The 21,216-nt window shown below is 42.4% G+C and overlaps 1 protein-coding gene across 1 annotated transcript in view; it reads right to left on the bottom strand.

Annotated features, from left to right (window-relative positions):
• Positions 1-21,216, bottom strand: part of TANC1 (tetratricopeptide repeat, ankyrin repeat and coiled-coil containing 1) — a 235,757-nt gene that overhangs the window by 117,786 nt on the left and 96,755 nt on the right. Inside the window, 1 exon segment of the mRNA XM_034643399.1 lies at positions 11,352-11,552. Within this exon segment, the coding sequence (XP_034499290.1) occupies positions 11,352-11,552 (201 nt within the window).

Raw genomic sequence — 21,216 nt, 5'->3', positions numbered from 1 at the left:
AGGATACAGGATATACAAAAGCCAACTGATTTCCTATATACCAGTAATGAACAAGTGGAATTTGAAATTAAAAATACCATTTGCATCTGCAAAAGTGAAATCCTTCAGGATAAACAAAATATGTAAAAGATCCACATGAAGAAAACTAAAAATCACCAATGAAAGAAATCAAAGAACTAACCAAACGGAGAGAGATTCCATATCCATGGAAGGAAGACTCTATATTGTCAAGATGCCAATTTTTCCAACTTGATCCACAGGCTCAATGTAATCTCAATCAAAATCCCAGCAGGTTATTTTGTAGATATTAGCCAACTGATTCTAGAGTTTATATGGAAAGGCAAAAGACCCAAAATAGCCAATACAACTTTGAAGAGTGGACATTCACATGCAAGAAATTAAATCCAGACACCGACTTTACACCCTTCACAAAAATTAATTCAAAATAGATCACAGACCTAAGTGTAAAAGACTGAACTATAAAACTCCTAGAAGATAAAAGAAATCCTAATGACCTTGACTATGTCAATGACTGCTTAGATACAACCCCAATTCATGAAAGAAATAAATGATGAACTGAAATTCATTAAAACTAAAAACAACTCCTCTGTGAAAGACAATGTCAAGAGAATGAGAAGACAAGTCACAAACTGGGAGAAAGTATTTGCAAAAGATGTATCTGATAAAAGACTATAATCCGAAATACACAAAGAACTCTTAAAACTCAACAAGAAAACAAACAACCTGGGGCACCTGGGTGGCACAGTGGTTAATCGTCTGCCTTCGGCTCAGGGAGTGATCCCGGCGTTATGGGATCGAGCCCCACATCAGGCTCCTCCACTATGAGCCTGCTTCTTCCTCTCCCACTCCCCCTGCTTGTTCCCTCTCTCGCTGGCTGTCTCTATCTCTGTCAAATAAATAAAATCTTTAAAAAAAAAAAAGAAAGAAAGAAAGAAAACAACCTAATTTTTAAAATGTGCCAAACCTTAACAGCTCACAAAAAAAAGATATACAGGTGGAAAATAAGCTAAGAAAAGATACTCTGTAACATATATAAGGGAACTCCAAATTAAAACAATAAGAGACCACCATACAACTATTAGAATGGCCAAAATCCAAAAAACTGACAATACCAAATGCAAGTGAGGATGTAACACAACAGGAATTCTCATTCATTGCTTGTGGGAATGCAAAAACGGTACAGCCACTTTGAAAGGAAGTCTGTCAATTTTTTATAAAACTAAACACTCTCTCACCATATGAACCAGTAATCATGCTTCTTAGTATTCACTCAAAGGTATTAAAAAATTTATGTCCACACAAAAACTGGCACACAGCTGTTTACAGAAGGTCTATTCATAACCACCAAACCTGAAAACAACCAAGATGTCCTTCAGTCGGTGAAGGGATAACCAAATTGTCATGCATTCAGACAATGGAATATTATTCAGCACTAAAAAGAAATAAGCTACTAAGTCATGAAAAAGACATGCAGGAACCTTATGTGCATAATTATTAAGTGAAAAAGCCAGTATGAAAAGGCTCCATTCTATAGGATTCCAACTATGTGACCTTCCAGCAAAGGCAAAAGTATGGACATCATAATTACAAAGGTGAGTAATTGCCAGGGGTTCAAGGTGGGATGTGTGGGATGGATGGAATGGAGCCCAGAGAATTTTTAGGGCAGTGAAAATACTCCATAGGATGTCATAATGATGGATACATGTCATTATATGCCTGCCCAAACTCACGGAATGTCTAACAACAAGAATGTAAACTTTAGACTTTGCGTGATGATGGCATGCCAATGTAGGTTCACTGATTGTGACAAATGTCCCACTGTGAGGGGGGATGTTGGTAATGGGAAGCCTGGGGGGGTCAGGGGTGTACAAAACATCTCTAGACACTTCACTTAATGTCGCTGTGAACTGTTCTTTAAAAACTTCTATCAAAAAATAGTAAGTGAGCTCATTAACTGCCACTTAGGGCCTTTGACCAACAAAGGAGGACTTGGCTGGTGATGAAAGTGACAAGAAAGTCACACCTCCTTAGAAGAGTTTCCTAGATTTTATTTCTCAGAACGCTTGTGCAAACAAAGAGTTCCATGCGTGTTCACTATTCACTAGCTACTCTCCATAAGCCACCAGAGGCAAAGCTTACTGGTCTAACACTCCAGGGCCGGATAATGAAGACTTTTCCCTGTGGTCCCAGTTTTCCCTTTGTGAGGCACTCCGGTTCTTACTGAGCTCTCCTCTAGAGATCACCATTCTGTGCTCACTTCAGCTTCCCAACACCAGGCTCTGCACACCTTGGCCCTGCACCTGGAACACAGCCAGCCATTCCTGCCAACACACACACACACACACACACACACACACACACACACACACACTTGTTTCACGACAAGCTTGAGGATTCAAGGAGCACCAACCTTTCCTACCTATTCCTACTTCATAGTCACGCTCATCACTGTTAGCTACAGGTGTAATAGCTTCCGTGGGCTTCTGCCACTTCTCGGAGAATCAGAAACCATCAAAGAGAAGAGATTCCCACCACGCTCTCCCTGCCCCCATCTGTTTTCTTGAGGTAAAAGACTCATTTCTGAGCATGGCACTGGGTTTGTTCTCGCTGCCATCTGACACCACCACGGGGTGCAGCTGACGATGCTGTAAAGTGTGACTGGATAAAGCCTCCAGTCATCACTAACCGCAGGCGGTGGGAAACATGCAGCAAAAATGCCAAGAGCCTGAGAAAACGGGAGAGTGACAGGAGCATAGAAGAGTAGGGTTGAGGGGCGCCTGGATGGCTCAGTCGGTTAAGTGTCTGCCTTTGGCTCAGGTCATGATCTCGGGGTCCTGGGATGGAGCCCTGCATCGGGCTCCCTGCTCAGCAGGGAGTAAGTTTCCCCCTTTCCCTCTGCCTCCTCCCCTGCTTGTTCTTGCTCAATCTCTTGCTCATTCTCTCTCAAATAAATAAAATCTTTAACAAAAAAAAAAAAAAAAAAAAAGTAGGGTTGAGAAGGCCCCTGAAACCCAGCTTTAAAATACTCCCTTTGCTCACTGGCTAATGATAGCAAAGCCCTGACAGAGAGGTAGGACCTTAATTAAAGAATCCGTTCTCTCTAGATACAGGGGAAGCTACGTTTCTAGCTTTATACATGTAAGGTACCATTACATTGAAATTGCTCATGTGTCCATTAGTATTTTCAACCAGTCACATGAGGCTAATGACTGCCAATTACTAAACTATCCATTTTAACAGGTACATACCTATGCCCCCTTCCCACAGTAACTGAAAAAAGTGATTAGATCCTATTTCCAAGGCTTCCATGGGGAAACAAAGACAAGAACAAAGACAAGGATCTCAGGGACTGTCAGGGCAGAGACGTGCAATGAACACCTATGCAGAGGGAGGAGGAAACACAGTGCTCCAAGTGTTTGGAGCAAGAAGTTGTTTCTCACACAAGGAGAAGGAGACACACAAAGGAAGGCTGGCTGAAGCAAAAGATGTAAGCCACACATGAGGTCAAGTCTGACGGAGGAAGTTCTGACCTCAGGTACCAGGAGGGGAATAAAGCGACAGGGGAAGTGGAGCACAGGGCTGGTTTAGAGCATGGCAGTGACTTACTTGGTCGAAGGCCATTCAATGGGGGGAAAAGTTGTCTTTTCAGTAAATGGCACCAGGACAATTGGATAACCACGCGTAAAAGGATGAAGTTGGCCCCTACCTCACAGCATGTAGGAAAAATTAACATACAGGCATAAGTCTTTGTGACTTTGGGTTAGGCAATAGTTTCTTAGAGCATCAAAAGGACAGTGACAAAATAAACCCGACTACATCAAAGTTAAAAAACCTGTGCTTGAAACAACAGTATCAAGAAAGTGAAAAAGACAACCCACAGAATGCAAGCCAATTTGCATAACTTGTAATTCGAATACAAAAAGAAGTCTTACAACTCAATAATAAAACTATAAGGAGATGCCAGTTCACATGCAGTAGGATGGCTGTAATAAAAAGAAGACTGAGTATAGGAAGTGCTGACAAGAATGTGGAGAAACTGGAAATCTCATACTCTGCTGGTGGGAATACAAAATGTTGCAGTCACTTTGGAAAATACTTTGGCAGTGCTTCAAAATGTTAAATATACAGTTATCATGTGATCCAGCAATTTTATTCCTAGTTATATACCCAAGAAATGAAAAGATACATACACACAAAAATGCACACATAAATTTTCACAATGGTATTATTCATAATAATCAAAAAGTAGAAATCCAAATGTCTATATACTGAAGAATGGATTTTTAAGCGTGGTATAAACATACAATAAAATATTAGGTAATGAAATGGAATGAAGTACTGATACATATTACATACAATGCGGACAAACCTAGAAAACACTGTTATGTGAAAGAACTCGGTCACAAGAGCCCACATGTTACAGGATTCCATTTATATGAAATGCCTGGAGTAGGTGATTCAGAGGTAGAAAGTAGATTACTATTTGCTTAGGGCTGCGGGATGGTGGATTAGCGAGAGGGGGAGGGAAGTAGGAAGGAATGTGAGTAATTGCTAATGTGAATGGGTTTTGTTTTTTTTTTAAGGGAGATAAAAAGGTTCTAAAATTAGATTGTGGCAATGGTTGCACAACCCTGTGAAAATGCTAAAAATGCTGAACTGTAAACTTTAAATGGGTGAATTATATGGTATGTGATATATCACAATAAAGCTGTTTTTAAAAAATGCAATGGGATAAATCACAATGGAAAAGTATGTAAGTTTGAACTGAGAGAACAAAAAACTTTTGTGGGTCATAAAACACTTATAAACCTAATTAAATGGAAAATAATGATCTAGGAAAATGCTTCAGTGACATACATGACTGATATCCTTAAAACAAACAACAGGAAAGCTGTGATGATTCGGTAAGAAATACATATGACCCAGAACATTAGACAAACACCACAAAAAATTCCCCAAAGAAAAAAGTACAAATGACAAGTACATTACAATCAATTCTCAACATTAGTTTCCACCAAGTAATCCCACTTGCATAGTCTATCTAATGAAAATATTAGAGATGCCTTTAAATATTAATACACAAGAATGTTCCTCCACTGTTCTTTATTTGGTGGAAAACTGGGAACCTCTTACATGTCCAGTGCTCCAGCAAATTGGCAAATGCATCACTTGTGTACTACAAAACAGGGCAGGAAAGACATTGAACTGAGTGTCAAAAGAGGTGGTCTTTCTGGGGGTACGAGGAAACCAAGATTTACTGTACCTTTATTTAGTACGTTTTTGTAATGTCTTTTCCTCCTCAAATATTATTTCTAAAATTTAAAAACTAAAGATAATAACAGTGTATTTACCTTCATTAAAAAAGAATATGTGATTATCTCCTATAATTCCTTACCAGTGGTTCTCAAACTTTGCTACTTATTAGAATCACCTGGGAAGCCTTTTTTTTTTTTTTTTAATCCCAATGCCCAGTCCATACCTCATATGCATTATATCAGAATCTCTGAAGGTAGAACTCAGGCATCAGTCTTCTTTAAAACTCCGGGGCAAATCGGAAGCATGGACAAATTGTATATGGGCGAACCAGGATCGCGGGTATGGAAAAAAGGGCACTCAGAAAGGTCCTCAGGTTCACAGTGGAGCAAAAGCATGCACACGGGTTCAATGTGTAAACAGAGAACAGAGAGTGTGTCTCCATCACGGCTGGGCGTGGCAGTGAGGCACAGGCCGCCGCCCACTCCTTGGAGGAGGCTAGCATGTGACAAGTCTCCAGGAGGAAAAAAAGAATGTTTTCCTATTCACCACAGCAGGAGGAACTGTCCTTGTTGAAAGTCAGAGCCCTAACCGTGGCCCTGACCCCTTAGGTGAAAGTAGGGCCTAAAACTTGCCGGTGCTACAGGCAGGCTTGAGCTGGGACTGTGCATTTCCTGGGTTATTCTCCTACCCCTTGCCCCCCCGAAAAAAAGCCTCAAAGATGCATGTGGCACATGAAGCCCACGGCCTCCCTGTGTTCATTCAACCAGAACACAAAGCTCCGTCATTTACAGCTCAGGTGTCAACAATGTACAGGCAGAACAATGCAAACTGGCAACAGAGGACATGCTGGGGACGGAGCGGGGGACTTGGGCTTAGGCCAAAGCTGTACCAGTAACTTCCACACTGGGGCAAGTTCCATCCCTTCCGTATCTGCAAAAGAGGCCTGGTACAGATGGCCTGACCTGGTCCGGAGGCCTTGCCAACTCGAAAATGTCTATGATCCTGGGGCGCCTGGCTGGCTCAGCTGGTGGAGCACGTGACTCTTGATCTTGGGGTTGTGAGTTCGAGCCCCACGTTGGGTGTAGAGATTACTTAAAAATAAAATCTTTAAAAAAAAAAAAAAAACAGAAAATGTCTGTGATCTTCCCCACATAACAGAGAGTGTGGTTGTAGCTAAAACTGGAAGCCAGCTGAGTGTTTTTCTGACTGTGAACTTGATATGATTCAGCTGTGATCATTCCCCTGACATGGTATCATGGAAGGAAAGAAAATGGGAATTGTCTAAGAAGTGCAGACAGAAGGGAAGTTCAAAAAGAGGAAGGTGAGAGGAGGACTTCTCTCAACCCCTTCTTACTAATTCAGACAAAGCACTGCACCAGCACTATTCACCTGAGACGTTCCCAGAAGACAGTTACCTTCAAAAAGAAGCCTTTAAAAGAATGCGGGAGGGAATGTGAAATCAATACAGCTCTTCTGGAAAGTGACTGGGCAGTATGCATCCAGAATCTTTAAAAATGCAGTCCATTTAGTTCAATAATTTCACTTCTGGGAACTTGCCACTCTTACGATATCAGATGTGTGCAAAAATTACTGGACAAAAATATTCACATCAGGAGCTCTGGAGACTAGTTGCACAACAATGTGAATGTACTTTACAGGACTGGACTGTACATTCAAAAACAGTTAAGATGGTAAATTCTGTTACTTGTATTTCACCACAATTAAAAACTTTGAATTCACAGGCATTGAACAGCAAAAACAAAGCAAAATATCTTAGCTCATGCTACAATTTTTAAAAACCTGAAAAATAAATATCTAACAATTGGAAATTAGCTAAAAATCAATCACGGAATATTGAAACAAATGACATTAAATCTCAAGTTCTTCAAGCAAACTGGAAATTGTTCATGATATAATATTAAGTGAAAAAAGGCAGTGCACGTGTGGTCTCAGGTCTTGATGGAGTAGATTTAAAAAATCTTTTAAAATAAAAACGCTAATTTTCTACAAGAAACACTTGCAAGTTGAGAGAGGGAGGGCCTGGACAATTAACTTATGGTCCAAGAATCAAAGGGCAGAATGACTTCCACTTCACAGCCTGTCAACCTGGAGGTTTCTCCCTTAAAGAAGAAACATCCAGCCAGAGGGGTTTCCAAAACCGCTACCGCAGGAATTGGAATGGACCGGAAGCAGCAGAGAGCACCACCTAGTCTGTCCACACAAGTGAGGATGTAAAAACGCAGTATCCCCCCCACTTCCCATCCTCTCCTGCTGCACCCCATCCACAGTATTTTAAAAGCGTGCTTGCTTCCCGTTCATGCCTACCTTTGGAGTGTTTCATAATGGGCCCAAAGTGATCTGGGAAATATAATCCAAATATAAAGTAACTAATGATATTACTAATAAATAAACCACAGGAAATGGGCTTTGCTCTTCTCTGGAAGACAAAAGGATACATTACAAATATTAATGAATTCTTAATCCAAAAAAGCTTGCAACTACCACAGAACTATAATGGATACTGGTCCTTGTTTACTTTACCAGCAAATGTAGTTTCCATTCCAAAAAAAAAAAAAAAAAAAATTGAACAATCCTCAAAAACTGCATCTTTAGACTAATAAGTGAAAAAAATATAACTATATGGAACAAGGTAGTAGGAGAGTAAATAGTATTAACTAGCAATATGAGTGGAATGTAAGAAACTCAACCATGAAAACGCAGGGTCGCATTATTGCACGGTTAATGAAATCGTCTCTGGCCCAGAGTTCCGATGGCCCAAGAGCTAATCACCTCTTGTATTAAAAAACAAACTTTCATTGAAACAGGCTACGTGGAGTGCCTATTACCTACCGGGGTTTATAGTATTTGACCTTTGCTAAAATAGTTTCAGTCCCTGACAGCATCTTGATTAGCATCAATTAGTGAAGAGTTTCTATCCAAACAAGTAAAACAGGTTTAGATTGTCCTTCTTTTTCTTTTTTTTAAGGCACCTTCTTAAACAAAAGAGGGAGAAAGGGGTCTTATTATACAAATGAGAACAGAAGTCATCACAGTAATTCAGAGCTGGTTCTGAATGATGACAAGATCCTGAAGCCCAGCCCAGCTGGCGTAAGGGGAGCGCAGGGGGAGGGCTCAGTACCTATGGGCACAGCGTGCACACCGTATTTACTGTATCATTAGCAACAACAGTGTGAGCTTTTTAAATAGATGGCTATTTTTAAATCCAACGCACGTTCACAACCATATGCCAACTAATTTTACAGGCAGGTAGAACACTAGGTCTCTGGATACTTTTCTAACAATATGGCTTAAACAGAAACCTGTGAGCGTTAGACACTGTGGAAAAACATTATTTATTGTCTGATGTACTCTGAGTCACTGCCATTTTTAAGCAAGCATCTCTGCCCTTAGCTTCCCTTTTGAATTAAAATTGCCAAGATAATGAAGCCAAATTACCACTGTGAGACACTAATTTGCTGCACAAATTTGGGCAATGCACAAGCATGGCTCCGTTGGAGAAGAATCTGCTTAGTGTGTTTAATTTGGCCCCAAAGCATCTAATATGGAGAATATTCTCTTCAATCCATTAAAAGGTTGAATGTTGTACAACTACTCCCTTCTGCTCATAAGGCCTTGCAAAGAATTTAGCAGAAATAAATTTTATTCCTATGGAGAAAAACAAATTCTATGGTATTTTCTCAAGACTAAAAATATCAAATTTGGTCAAGACACAGGAGACCAGGCCTCATCAGGGATTTCTGGCCTGTGAGAGCCTGTGGCCTTCTGAGACCCTTCTGGATAGCCATATTTTCCATGTTTGCCGTGCCATTCATTGCTACCTAGCATCCCACTAACACCCCCACAAAATAAGCACAATGTAGCTCTGAGGTGATGGAGGTCTTAACCTTACTGTACTCATTTTGCAATATATACATGCATGTATAAAATCACTACGTTGTACACCTTAACCTTACATGTCATAGTCAAGTGTACCTCAATAGAGCTAGAAAAATCAAATTAAAAAAATTAAAAAGAAGATTCAAGTCCCACTAAAACAAACTTCTGTTAATAATAAAATTCTCTCTGAAATACATATTCCCTAGTCTCTTAGGTATTCTCACCAGGCCTAAGGCCCAAGCAGCACCAATTCATTTGCAGCAGCACAGACTATATACAGCAGGGCAAATTCTACCAAAGGTCCTATCTCTGCACTTAGCACTTGCATTACCCTCAACTGAGGTCCCTTAAGAACCAGACAGGAGGGCGCCTGGGTGGCTCAGTCGGTTAAGCGTCTGCCTTTGGTTCAGGTCATGATCCCAGGGGTTAAGAGTCTGCCTTCAGCTCAGATCACGAAATCAGCCTCCTGGAATTGGCTCACTGAGCCTGCTTCTCCCCCTCCCCTTGCTCATGCTCTCTTTTTTTTTTTTTTTTTTTTTTTTAAGATTTTATTTATTTATTCAACAGAGATAGAGACAGCCAGTGAGAGAGGGAACACAAGCAGGGGGAGTGGGAGAGGAAGAAGCAGGCTCATAGTGGAGGAGCCATGTGGGGCTCGATCCCATAACACCGGGATCACGCCCTGAGCCGAAGGCAGACGCGTAACCGCTGTGCCACCCAGGCGCCCCTGCTCATGCTCTCTTGCACACACTCTCTAATAAAATCCAGATAGGTTCAAAATTCTAATATTGGTTTTATATAGATGAGGTATGCTCAAAGAAGCCATCAGGCCTGTCCATGCCCATCAGACACAGGCTGCACACAAACACACTGATTCAAGGGGAAAAGGACAAATGACAGGGCTGAAAAAGGAAAAAGTAAAATGCTGTGCATAATTTGTAGGAAGAAGAGTAACTCCAATGGGATAACCATCAAGAAAGGCAGTGTGGGAACCACGACTTGAAAGAAGGGAAGAAATCTGACAAAGAGATATAGTGGTAGGGAAAGGCAAAGAGAAGGAAGGACATTCCAGGAATTTCCCCAAATACTGATAAACAGGTCAAATTCCTTGGCACAGGAAATTGCTTCATACCAAAAAGGTTTCCAAGTTCCAGCTAATGACTGGACTGTAAACAGTGTTGTCCAAAATAAGAAAGCTCTAGAACAATAAAGGGTTTTGGACACTCACCAACTCATGGCACCATTTCTAACATTCAAAGCCTCAAGGTTTGCCTTCTTAATTTTGTCACCACACAAACTGCAAATGTCCACTACATGATTCAGAAATAATGCCTATCACATCTCAAGTAATACAAATATTTAGGAAGACAGAAAAACAGCGACCAATTTTATAGCCCCAGGACACACTTTAGACCAACTCCAAACTCCTTCATGTGTAAATGAGAAGAATCCTTACACTGCCATATGATCAATAAAGGCCCCAAAGCTATCCTGCCCTCAGTAAACAAATGCTCAGCAAACCTAAAGATCAAAGAACGCTCACGATTACAGGTATCAGCATTTTGGGAAGGCTTTCCTCACATCTGAATCATAACCTCTCAAAGTTAAGTAACATTTGTGTTTTCACTGGTCATGTTAAGCACAAAACCTTGGTAAAGATGAGGAAAGCCAAAATACTTTAAACAAGTAATCCATACTTTGCTCCCATCCCTTTACAAGTCTGAATTTTCAAAAATTTTACAGTTGTTCAAATGCTGGGTGATGTAATCAAAGAAAGTATATCAGTATATAACACTTGGCAGTAATAAATGGACTATTGTCAGATTACCCCTGCCAAAATCCAGAACTTTTAAATGTACCACGATGAGTTTATAGCATTCCCTAATTCATGACCAAGAAAACAAGACCAATGATTAACATTAATATTGATAACAAGATCTTGAATTTTTGTAAAAGTCCAGCCTGCGCAATCCAAATAGTTTGTAAATAGGTTGAACTAAAGGATTCTAGTCAAATCATAGCTTTCTTTTTTAAAGATTTTCTTCTTCCAGAAATTACTGTAACAAAGAAAACAACCTCCCAGAAAATTCCTTATAAGCACTAGTTTTGCTTCATTTCAATACATGCATTACATACATAACCAAGCTGGTGTAGGTGCTGTTTTGTTGTTCAGTTACCTGGGGATTTTTTATTTGATCTTGATGGCACCGAGTGAGACTGTCGAGGCAGCAGAGGTGACGAAGGCAGAGACATGGAGACACCTTTGGCCAAGCTCACCCTGTACGTGTCCTCTGCTACAGGAAGGCTGCTCACAGAAAAGTCGCTACCATGGCCAGGGGGCAGGACTTGGGGAGAAGTCTCGGGACCAAAGTCACCTCCTAGAGTGAAGAGAGAAAACCTTAACTTAGACCATCCATTATAGGTTTATTTATTCCTAAGAACTACATCCTTAAAATATAATTCCCATATATTTCATGTGTATGTTGTTTTTTAACAGTTTTTTTTTCTTCTACCTCTCTTAGGACTTTTTACTGTGTGAGAGAAAATTCAAGTTTCACCACTCAAGTATCAATGGACTCCACACCTCATACCCTTTTCTGTACGCTATCAACTGGTCCAGTTTCATGCCCAACAACGGGTACAGAAAGCCATCAATCTGGGTTAGGGTTTTGTTTTTGTTTGTTTGTTTTTTTAAGATTTTATTTATTTGAGAGAGAGAGAGCACGAACAGTGTTGGAGGGGAGAGAGAGAGAGGAAGAAGCAGACTCCCCGCTGAGCAGGGAGCCCTATGTGGGGCTCAATCCCAGGGTCCCAGGATCATGACCTGAGTTGAAGGCAGACACTTATCCAACTGAGCCACCCAGGCGCCCCCAAGGTTAGATTTTTTTTTTAAGATTTATTTATTATATGATGGCTAACTGAACATAATAAAAAAAATTTAAAAAATAAAGATTTATTTATTTGAGAAAGCATATGGGGGGGGGGCGGATTCCCTCAAGTAGACTCCCTACTGAGCATAGACCCTGATGCTGGGCTGGGTCCCAGGACCCTGAGATTATGACCTGAACTGAAATCAAGAGTTGGACGCTTAATCGACTGAGCCCCCCAGGCGCCCCCTGAGATTAGATTAAGACCAAGTATAAATGATCCATAAGCAGCTATGATTTCAGCTCAAGTTAGAAAGGGGGTCTTACATAGGTATCATAGAATATATTTGAACACCCAGATGCTTTCCAGAACTCCCTGGCTTCCCACCACTTCTCTCCAATAAGAGAACCCAAGGGAGGGTCTCCCAACTTCAACATTCCTCCCCAGCACCATGCATCTCTTCTCTCATCAGATCCATGCCACACTCCCCACAGCACAGGGACCACTCTCCCACAACTCAACGAGCCCAACCCTTAGTTGTGGGACTGGAAACAGGACTCAGTGATGAAGCTGGCTGTCCCTGGTATTCAGCCCCTAAATGAACTTAAGGACAAACAAGTGTACTATTCTGAAATCAGATGCTCTAGCCTAAGCAGATCCAATGACAAAATACAGAGGACACGATTACAGTATAGAGAGTGCAAAAAGAAGAGAGTATGTTGGCTAGGATCAGCCTCTCTGGAAAAGATACAGCTGGTCCTCAAGCATTCAGATAATAAGCTCCCCTCTCTTGCTCCTCCCCCACTTCCTCCCCTCCCAGGTATACTAAGAAGCAACTGAGGATGGGTGAGAAGGGAAGGTAAATCATTGTCCTGATGATTACAACATCTACAAGCTCTAATTTCATATACAGCAGAAGTGGAAAAAATATAGAAAGCTTTTTATAAGAAAAATAGTCTCTCTGATAACTACTACCCAACTTGTCCTTACCAGACCTTCTGGACTCTGAAAAATCAAGGCCTGGATTTGAATCAGAAGCTCAATTTTTGTTGATCTTTGTGTGCAAGACTCAAGAGAGATGTGACCCAAACTATCAAGTTCAAATTGCATCGCTAATATGCAGTCAGGCTGTGGGTAAGGGTGAGGGTGAGGGGTTAAGACAGACAGACAGGCTTGTGCTTGACTTTCAAAGGCTACTCAAAACCAGCAGAGCTGTGAATGGAAAAGCCATGGGTCCCACAATGGGTAAGTTGGCAACATCAGAAAGATCATTTGAGTCTCCCCTGGGCCAGCTATGCTTGAAGGGGTTTTAACAGACCTGGGAAATTAAAGATTTATCTCTAAACGTCCAAGTGACTGGTATTTGAAGAAAATAACAGAATTACCAGGAAACCCTCACTAGAATTTTCAAAAACAAGAACTTGCACACAAACGTTCTGTCTCTGGGGGAAGGAAGCCAGAATTAGTGGAAATCCTTACAACCTAAATCTATGTGTACAGCAACAGTCACCCACTCTGGTCCTCCTATGACCCTCTCTTAGCCTGCTTCCTGATCTGCACTGTAAGAAACAACCACCAATTCCCAGGACCAGGAGCTACTTTTAACACCACTGGAGAGAAGCCAGAAATCTTTTTGAAACCACCATCTTCTTGAGGTCTTAATCCAGGACGTGAAGTTTCCAGGCTGCCTCTCCGCTGACTATCTGTCAATGGAAGGGACCTTAAGGCAGAGCTGGGGGTACGCTGTACTGGTTGCACTGGTCCCTGAGGCCAAGTGACCCCCATACTGAGGAAATTTGAGAAAGGAGGGGGAAGGACAGCTGTTTTCTTTGGTCCAATCCCTGGCACACATGACCAGTCCCCACCACCACAGTGGTCTCATCCAGGGAATGCAAGCAGGTGCTAGGCCTACAAGAATGGTGCGTGTCATCTGATTTCCTGGATATTTGGCAAGGAACACTAGGAGATGGAGAAGAACTTGGAAAGCATGGAGGCCATAGCCCCAAGAAGTACACACACAGGATGTAGGGAGGACCTTGAAGAGGTGGTCGACGTGGTTTGCCCTGTGGCTGCTGTCATACCACCCAAATCACAGACCTGCTACTCCAACAGCTAGATTGGCCTGATAAGAGCAGGTGCTATGACAACGTATGGTCTTCCCTACTCACATACTAGTATTTCTAAACTGTACAAAAAACAAAAAACCCGGGACGCCTGGGTGGCTCAGTCAGTTAAGCGCCTGCCTTTGACTCAGTCCATGATCCTAGGGTCCTGGGATCGAGTCCCTCATTGGGCTTCTTGCTTTGCTCAGCAGGGAGCCTGTTTCTCCCTCTGCCTGCCGCTCCTCCCTGCTTGTGAGCACTCTCTTACAAATAAATCTAGGGAAAAAAAAAAAAAAACCAGACTTTAAGCCCCTTAATTTGGATGGGGACACAAAATTACAGAGAAATGCACCTATTATGACAATGCCAGAAATAAATGGTAAAGCTCGTTACTGAAACAGGGTTTATTTTCTTAAATACTTAGTATTCTCCAACGTGATACAAGCAAAAAACTGGGGAGTGAAGGGTAAAAGAAAATTAAAGAGTTACCTAATTACAAATTCTGCCCATAAACTTTGTTTATATCAAGCAAAGCAAATATTTTCATTAACTGCAAATATGGTGGGGATGAGTTTCCAAAGCAGGCCGTAACCATGAGGACCTTCAGCCCTTGGAACAGCTGCACTCTGACACCGATTTTATGTCGTCTGCAATAAAACGAGACTTGGAGATGGGGCTCGGCAAGGAAGGGTTTCTATCTCAAGTTTGCTTTGACATCTCACCATAGTATCAGTCCCAAACATGTTGTCCTATTGGTTTGTTTTTCAGGCAGTTAAAGACCCCTACCTTCCAGCTCCTTTTTAGAAAGGCACAAAGCAGGGAGAGAAGTTTTACCTATGAACAGGCAGCATGAAACCAGTGGGGTGATCCAGCAGCTTGGAAGCTGGAGGTAGCACTCTGGAGCCCGGTGCTTTAACTCCATGCGAGCAAAGGGGTCAGGTCAAAGTACACCCGAGAGCATCACAAGGACGCAGACGATGCCAGTGGCAGAAAATGAAAAATCTCTTAGGGGCATCCATGAGAATTATCCAACATTGGTTCTGGACAGCAGGACACCAGAAATTCTCCGGCTGATTTCACATTCCTCAGCAAATGCTTAAGGAGGTTTCAAGAGGAATTAAAACCATTTCACTGACATAACCAGCATTGTGGACATATTTCCTTTAGCTCGGAATAGCTGCTGTTCTTTGAACTGTGACCTATTTTATTCCCACCTCAATTAAATGATGAGACGCACTTGGATCACCCTTCCTGTTGCCATAGCAGAAATGCCAGCCCAGGTAGGACGAGGCACCCTCTCCAGAGTAGGAAAACCATGTTATCAACCACCCATGATGTGCCAGGCCGCCTCCTGTTCCACTGGCAGGTGTTTCCCATGGAACACTGATGTACCACAGACACACACACCCACCCCAACGGGCTTTTAATCTCAGAGAACATCTAGTCCAATCAGACTGTTTCACAGACAGGAAGCTGGGACGTGGAGGTTAACTATGGGGAGCAGGGCCCAAGCACCTAGAATGAGCTCCTCTCCCAATTCCTGCTATTGGCCAGCCCACTGCTCCACACATTTAAGGACTTTATTTCAAAAAAAAATGGAGGTCTCCAAAACAGACATATTTTTAAATTAAGAAATCTATAAAGGGTCAGCACGTTTTTGCTTTTAAGGTTTAGGCTTTGCAGGTCACATACAGCTTCTGTCATATACACCCACACACATACACTTTTCTTATTTTAAAATCACCACTTCTTTCAGTTCCAAAAACAAAAGACCATAAAGGGCATAGGGGCATAAGGTTCTTCCCATTTGTAATGAATATAACTAAGTACATACATATGCACATACATACAACACCAAAGAACTATAAATCCAAGTCATAGTTTACAAAGATAATGGAATTATCAAAGGGGATAAAGCCATCCAATAAGGCATTTTAAATTAGCAGAAATGGCTTTTGATAATAGTTCTTCATTTTCAATTTTTTTTCACTGTACAGACTATGAAAAGGGATTTAAGTTCATAATGGAAGAAAATGCAAATCTGGGAGATGATGAATGTTTAAAGGTGTCTATGCAGAATGGCAATGTCCAACATTACAGATTAAAGTAAATGGAGTGCAGGATTAGAGAAGGCTTAAAAAAAAAAACGAGGGCAAAGAAGCCAGGGAGATGAAAGCAAAATCGCATTTCAGAAAGAACGGACCTGAGAAAGGCAAGGGAGAGCTTAGACATTCAGGTAAATAGGTCTGCAGATGCAGGAAATAAGATTTCCATTTATTGTGCCATTGAAGTGACTAGGTGAGAGGGGAGGGGGATGGAAGCTCAGGATAGAAAGAAAAGATGTTCTGTTTATCCAGTTCCAGAAAACGGGACTTGTGCAATACATTTAACTGGGGCATTAAATGTGTTAGGGTGTCTTTTGTGCAGTCCCTGCCTGGGAGCACATTAATGTTTCTTAAACATATTTTCCATCATAAGGTTTTATAACCACATAACTCATATATATTTACAGAAACATAAAAAATTGGAAAAGATTTCCTCCCACAAGATCCAAGTATCATTTTGGGAGCCTCTGGAAGGCCCTCTCTGCAATGGAAAGCACTTTACACTGTTTTATGTCTTACAGGATCTCCCCCAAGTAACCAGCCAGAGCTACTGATTGTTAATGTACATTCTCAAAAAGAGTTAAGATAAATGTATCCAAGAAAGCAATTTTCCAGAACATTATTCAGAATCGTGACTAAGGCTCAATACTGCCAAGAGGCAACAAAGCAGCTCACTCCCACTCCCAGTATAGAAAAACCTGGTCGACAGGACAAGTTTATGCTTTTGTCTTGAAAAATCCACCAAGTGGATTCTAAATGGAGATCAGTAAATACTATCCTCACAGTTTGATTCTTAATACTCAGTAGTTATAGAACCAAATGCACTTTACCCTAACACAGGTGATGGGGAAAGAGACTGCCATTTCCTCTCTTATTGTCAAAATTCTCCTTTAAGGCAGGTCACCAGGAAAGTTACTGAGCTTAAAAAATACAAAACCTTGAGGCACCTGGGTGGCTTAGTCGGTTAAGTGTCTGCTTTTGGCTCAGGTCATGATCCCAGGGTCCTGGGATCCAGTCCCTGCATCGGGCTCCCTGCTCAGTGGGGAGTCTGCTTGTCCCTCTCCCCCACCCCTGCTCATGCGTTTGTGCATGCGTGCTCTCTCTCTCTCTCTCTCTCTCTCTCTCTCTCAAATAAAATAAAATCTTAAAAAAAACTAAACAAAACAAAAAACAAGACCTTAGAAAAATTCCCACCCCCAAGCCCTAGGGGGGTGTATTTCAACACAATAAATGCTTTCTTTAGAGCACTATGTGTTACGATAGAGTTCAAGGCACTTTATACTCATTATCTCCTATCCTCACAATGACATCGTGAAGTGGGTGTTGTTTTTATGCTCCTCTGACAACGAGATCACCACACAGAAAGCACCGGGTATCTTGCCCTCCGACCCTGACCAATGGCAAGAGCTGAGTCTGAACCCAGGCAGTCCAACCCAGAATCCATTCTGCTACCCTGAAAGAAGGCTACTGAGCTATGTCTTTCAACATTACATCATTTTAAATACTTAATAGGGAATGCCAAAAATAGTATATATAGGTCTATATGCAGTACCAGGCCACCGTGAGAAGAAACCTGTTCCCTCGTCTATTTTCACTTTTCGTGCCGGCTGGTTAATTAGCTCCACAGAACTCCTGGATCATTCCATTTGGGAGGCACTGAGGTCCAGATCGTTAATTTTCTTTCAGTCAGTCACACCTTATGCTGCCACCATACAAGCAAAGTGGATCTGAGATAGATGTTTAGTCACCAAGCACCTTAAATAGTTTCTTCTCGTCTTCCTTTGCACTATAAATTCATTTAACTCTTGCAGCCCTTGGGCCTCCTCTCTCTGCCCAGGGTGGAAACACTGAGTGCCATTCCTGCCTCATTGAACCAAGAATCTGGCCACTCTGCCTGGCCCAGATGAAGAAGAAAGTAGTGGGCCGCTTGTGGTCAAAAGCAAGCTGGCAGGGTTCATCTTCAATGTGCCTGGAATCTGTTATTCTCCCTTTCCTTGTCAGGTACAGTCAGTACTCAGGTCCCCGAGTCCCGTGGGGCACCCCGCACTCCGGTTCTCAGACTGGCCAGGCCTGCCGCTCCTGCACACAACTGAAGCCACAGCTCCCAGTCCCTGCGTACAGGGAAGCCTGAGTCTGTCCCAGGGAGGCTGTCAGAGCTGCGCTGGGGTGTGGCTCAGGCATGGGCAGCCCCCCCTCCCGCCCCCCTCAAGGGTTTCTCGGATGCAGCCAGGACTGAGAAACCACCAAGGCAGGAAGGAGGTCAAATGTTATGCTCCTCTTCCAAGACAGGTGGGAGAGATGAAAAGGGAAAGAGACTGGAGGGAATACTCAATCATACAGATAATTAAAATACAACCTACATTCCTTTAGCGTGTGTATGTTTATGTGTGCCCCTCTGTATACACACATGTATATACACTGTACACTTATATATATAAACATATGTAAACATACACAGTTGTACATGTGTGGAGGGTCTCTAGAAGGACACACAGCAGCCAGCAGCAGTCGTTGCCCCTGGAAAAGGGAATGGACCAAGTAGGAGCATGGATGGGAGGTACACACTTTTATATGGTTTACATTTGATGTGCATATGTTTCCTGTAAATATTTTAAATTTGCATTCCCTAGGATTGAGCCACGTATAGATACAAAGATCTTAAGTCTAAATGGGCCACCCACCATGGCCTGACTTGGCAAATGGATGAAACGAAGATCTATTCCACAAACACTATTCAAAGTGCTGGTGCGTGGGGCTGACTGCTAGGAGGTGAGCTTATTTTCCACTGGCTGAAGCAGACACAGTACAGGGAACGCAGCGCAAGACCCTGTTCTGAAGGAGGTGGATTCTCAGTCTCACTGGGCACACTTGCTCCCATCATCGATGGGCTCTGTGTAGGTACGTGTTCCATTTCTTCTCTGCCCACCCTGCACTCTGGCTCTCTTCCATGTCTAGGGCATCTCAGCTGCTGGTGGGGGAGTGTGGGCACGCCTGTGATTGCAGGGTACACAGGATAATCCAGAGGTCTGCCAGGGAGAGGGCAGGAAGAGGGAAAGATAGGCTAGAGGAGGTAGAGAGGATGGGGGGAAAGCAGAGGCTGAAAGGGCTAGGCATGAGGGAGGATAAGGCCAAGGAATACAGGGGTGTAAGGAAGAGGCGGAGCAGCCAGGAGTGCAGGGGGTGGGTGGTGGTAGTCTACAGGTGATAAAAGCATGAATTCCTGTTTCCTTTAAAACTGCTAGCAAAACCTCTCCCAAGACCCCAGTTAAGATACTTGTAACTACAAAGTAAAAGACAAACTCATAAATGCAAAAACCATATGGAAAGATAAGGGAGCGCCAGAAAAAGAAAGAATTCCCAATAATGTTAACGATAACAACAGGGCAACTTTGTTGTTGTTGCGACAACTGGGGGCCTCAGTACACTTAGCCCACTGGGTCAGGGAGCAACCCAGGCCCTTATGCTGGCGTCCATGCTTGTCTTCGCCCCACGCTTACCAGCAGGAAGCAACAGATCAATGCAGGGAAAACAGGGCTGACTAGACCTTGACCTTGGACGAAAAGCCTCCCTCTTCAAACACCCCCCGAAATAATAAATGGTGGGAGAATGAGGAAACATATAGCTTATGAGAGAGAGGAAAGGGAGTATCTTCCTGAAGACACAAAAGAAAAAAAGCAGAAAAAAAAATTCAGTGACGTGCATGGCACCCTCGATGGAATCCAGGATAACACGGCCTCTAGACCCTTCAGGCAGCTGTTTCTTTCTTATTTTCTCTATACACCAGACTCAGATTAAAAATAAGGGAAGAAAAGCAAGGAATTTAAAAAGCAGTCACCAGATTATGATCCACATTCCAGGCATAAAGAGTAGAATTCACACTATAGAAAATCCACTCCGTGATAAAGAACAAGCCTGAGGAAGTCCTCCAAGTGCAAAGGAAAAGAGTAAACATTTTAACGATGTAAGATTACAGACAGGAAAAACAAAAGGTGTTTCTGAGAAGAAATGAGGACGTGATCATTGTAAAAACATTTAAAAACCTGAATTAAAGTATGCAGATAAAAAGGACCCACCATATCCTAGGCTGTGTCCCTGAAAGGAACACACCTTGATTCATCCTGGCATTCTGGCAAAAATAAGTTGATAATTTTTTCTTAACCATAAAATGCAGGTAAGTATATAGTAAAAAAAAAAAAAAAAAAAAAATGTTGAATGGGCTGCAAGACCTGAGTTTTTCAAAGGAACAAGAACCCAACTGCCCCCAGACTGTTTATCTTAGGTCCTCAGGCTGCTGGATCAGTGGACCACACACTGCGTGGCTACAACAACACAAATCTATTCTGTCCCATATCTGAAGGCTTTGAGTCCACAATTAAGCAGTCCGCCAGGGCCAGGCTCTCTCTGAAGACTCCAGGAGAGAATCTCATCCACGCCTTTCTTGGTTTGTGGTGTTGCCTGTTATCTTTGGCTTGTAGACACATCACTCTAACCCCTGCTTCTGTCATCACATGGCATTATCCCACGTCTGTGCTTTTCTTCAAAGGGCAGTCCTAATAAATTAAGGCCCCCGCTAATCCAGGATGACTTCATTTTACCTCAACCGCATCTATGAAGACCCTACTTCTAAATAAGGTCACCTTCACAGGTACTGAGGGTTAGAACGTCAACGTCTTTGGCGGGGAGGGGGGGAGACACAATTCAACCCACAACACTTCTCTCTAGTACCAAAAACCAGAAGTCAAAAGCAACATCTACAAAACTTGAGGAAAGGAAGAGCAAGGCCAAACCTCATAAAACCACACCAAGTTTCCTATTAAGTACAGTATCAACCAGAAAACATTCTCAGGTATTCAGAGGCTCAGAATATGCCCAGTCCATTTATCCTTCTTGAAAAACAAAAACAAAAACCAGTTACTTAACCAAAATTAAGACATTGCCATTAAGCGGGGGGGGGGGGGGGGGGGGGG

This window comes from Ailuropoda melanoleuca, chromosome 2, assembly GCF_002007445.2.
Source record: "Ailuropoda melanoleuca isolate Jingjing chromosome 2, ASM200744v2, whole genome shotgun sequence".
Taxonomy (NCBI): domain Eukaryota; kingdom Metazoa; phylum Chordata; class Mammalia; order Carnivora; family Ursidae; genus Ailuropoda; species Ailuropoda melanoleuca.
The sequence above is the reverse complement of the archived record's forward strand: the minus strand, read 5'-3'. Positions and strand labels throughout refer to the sequence as shown.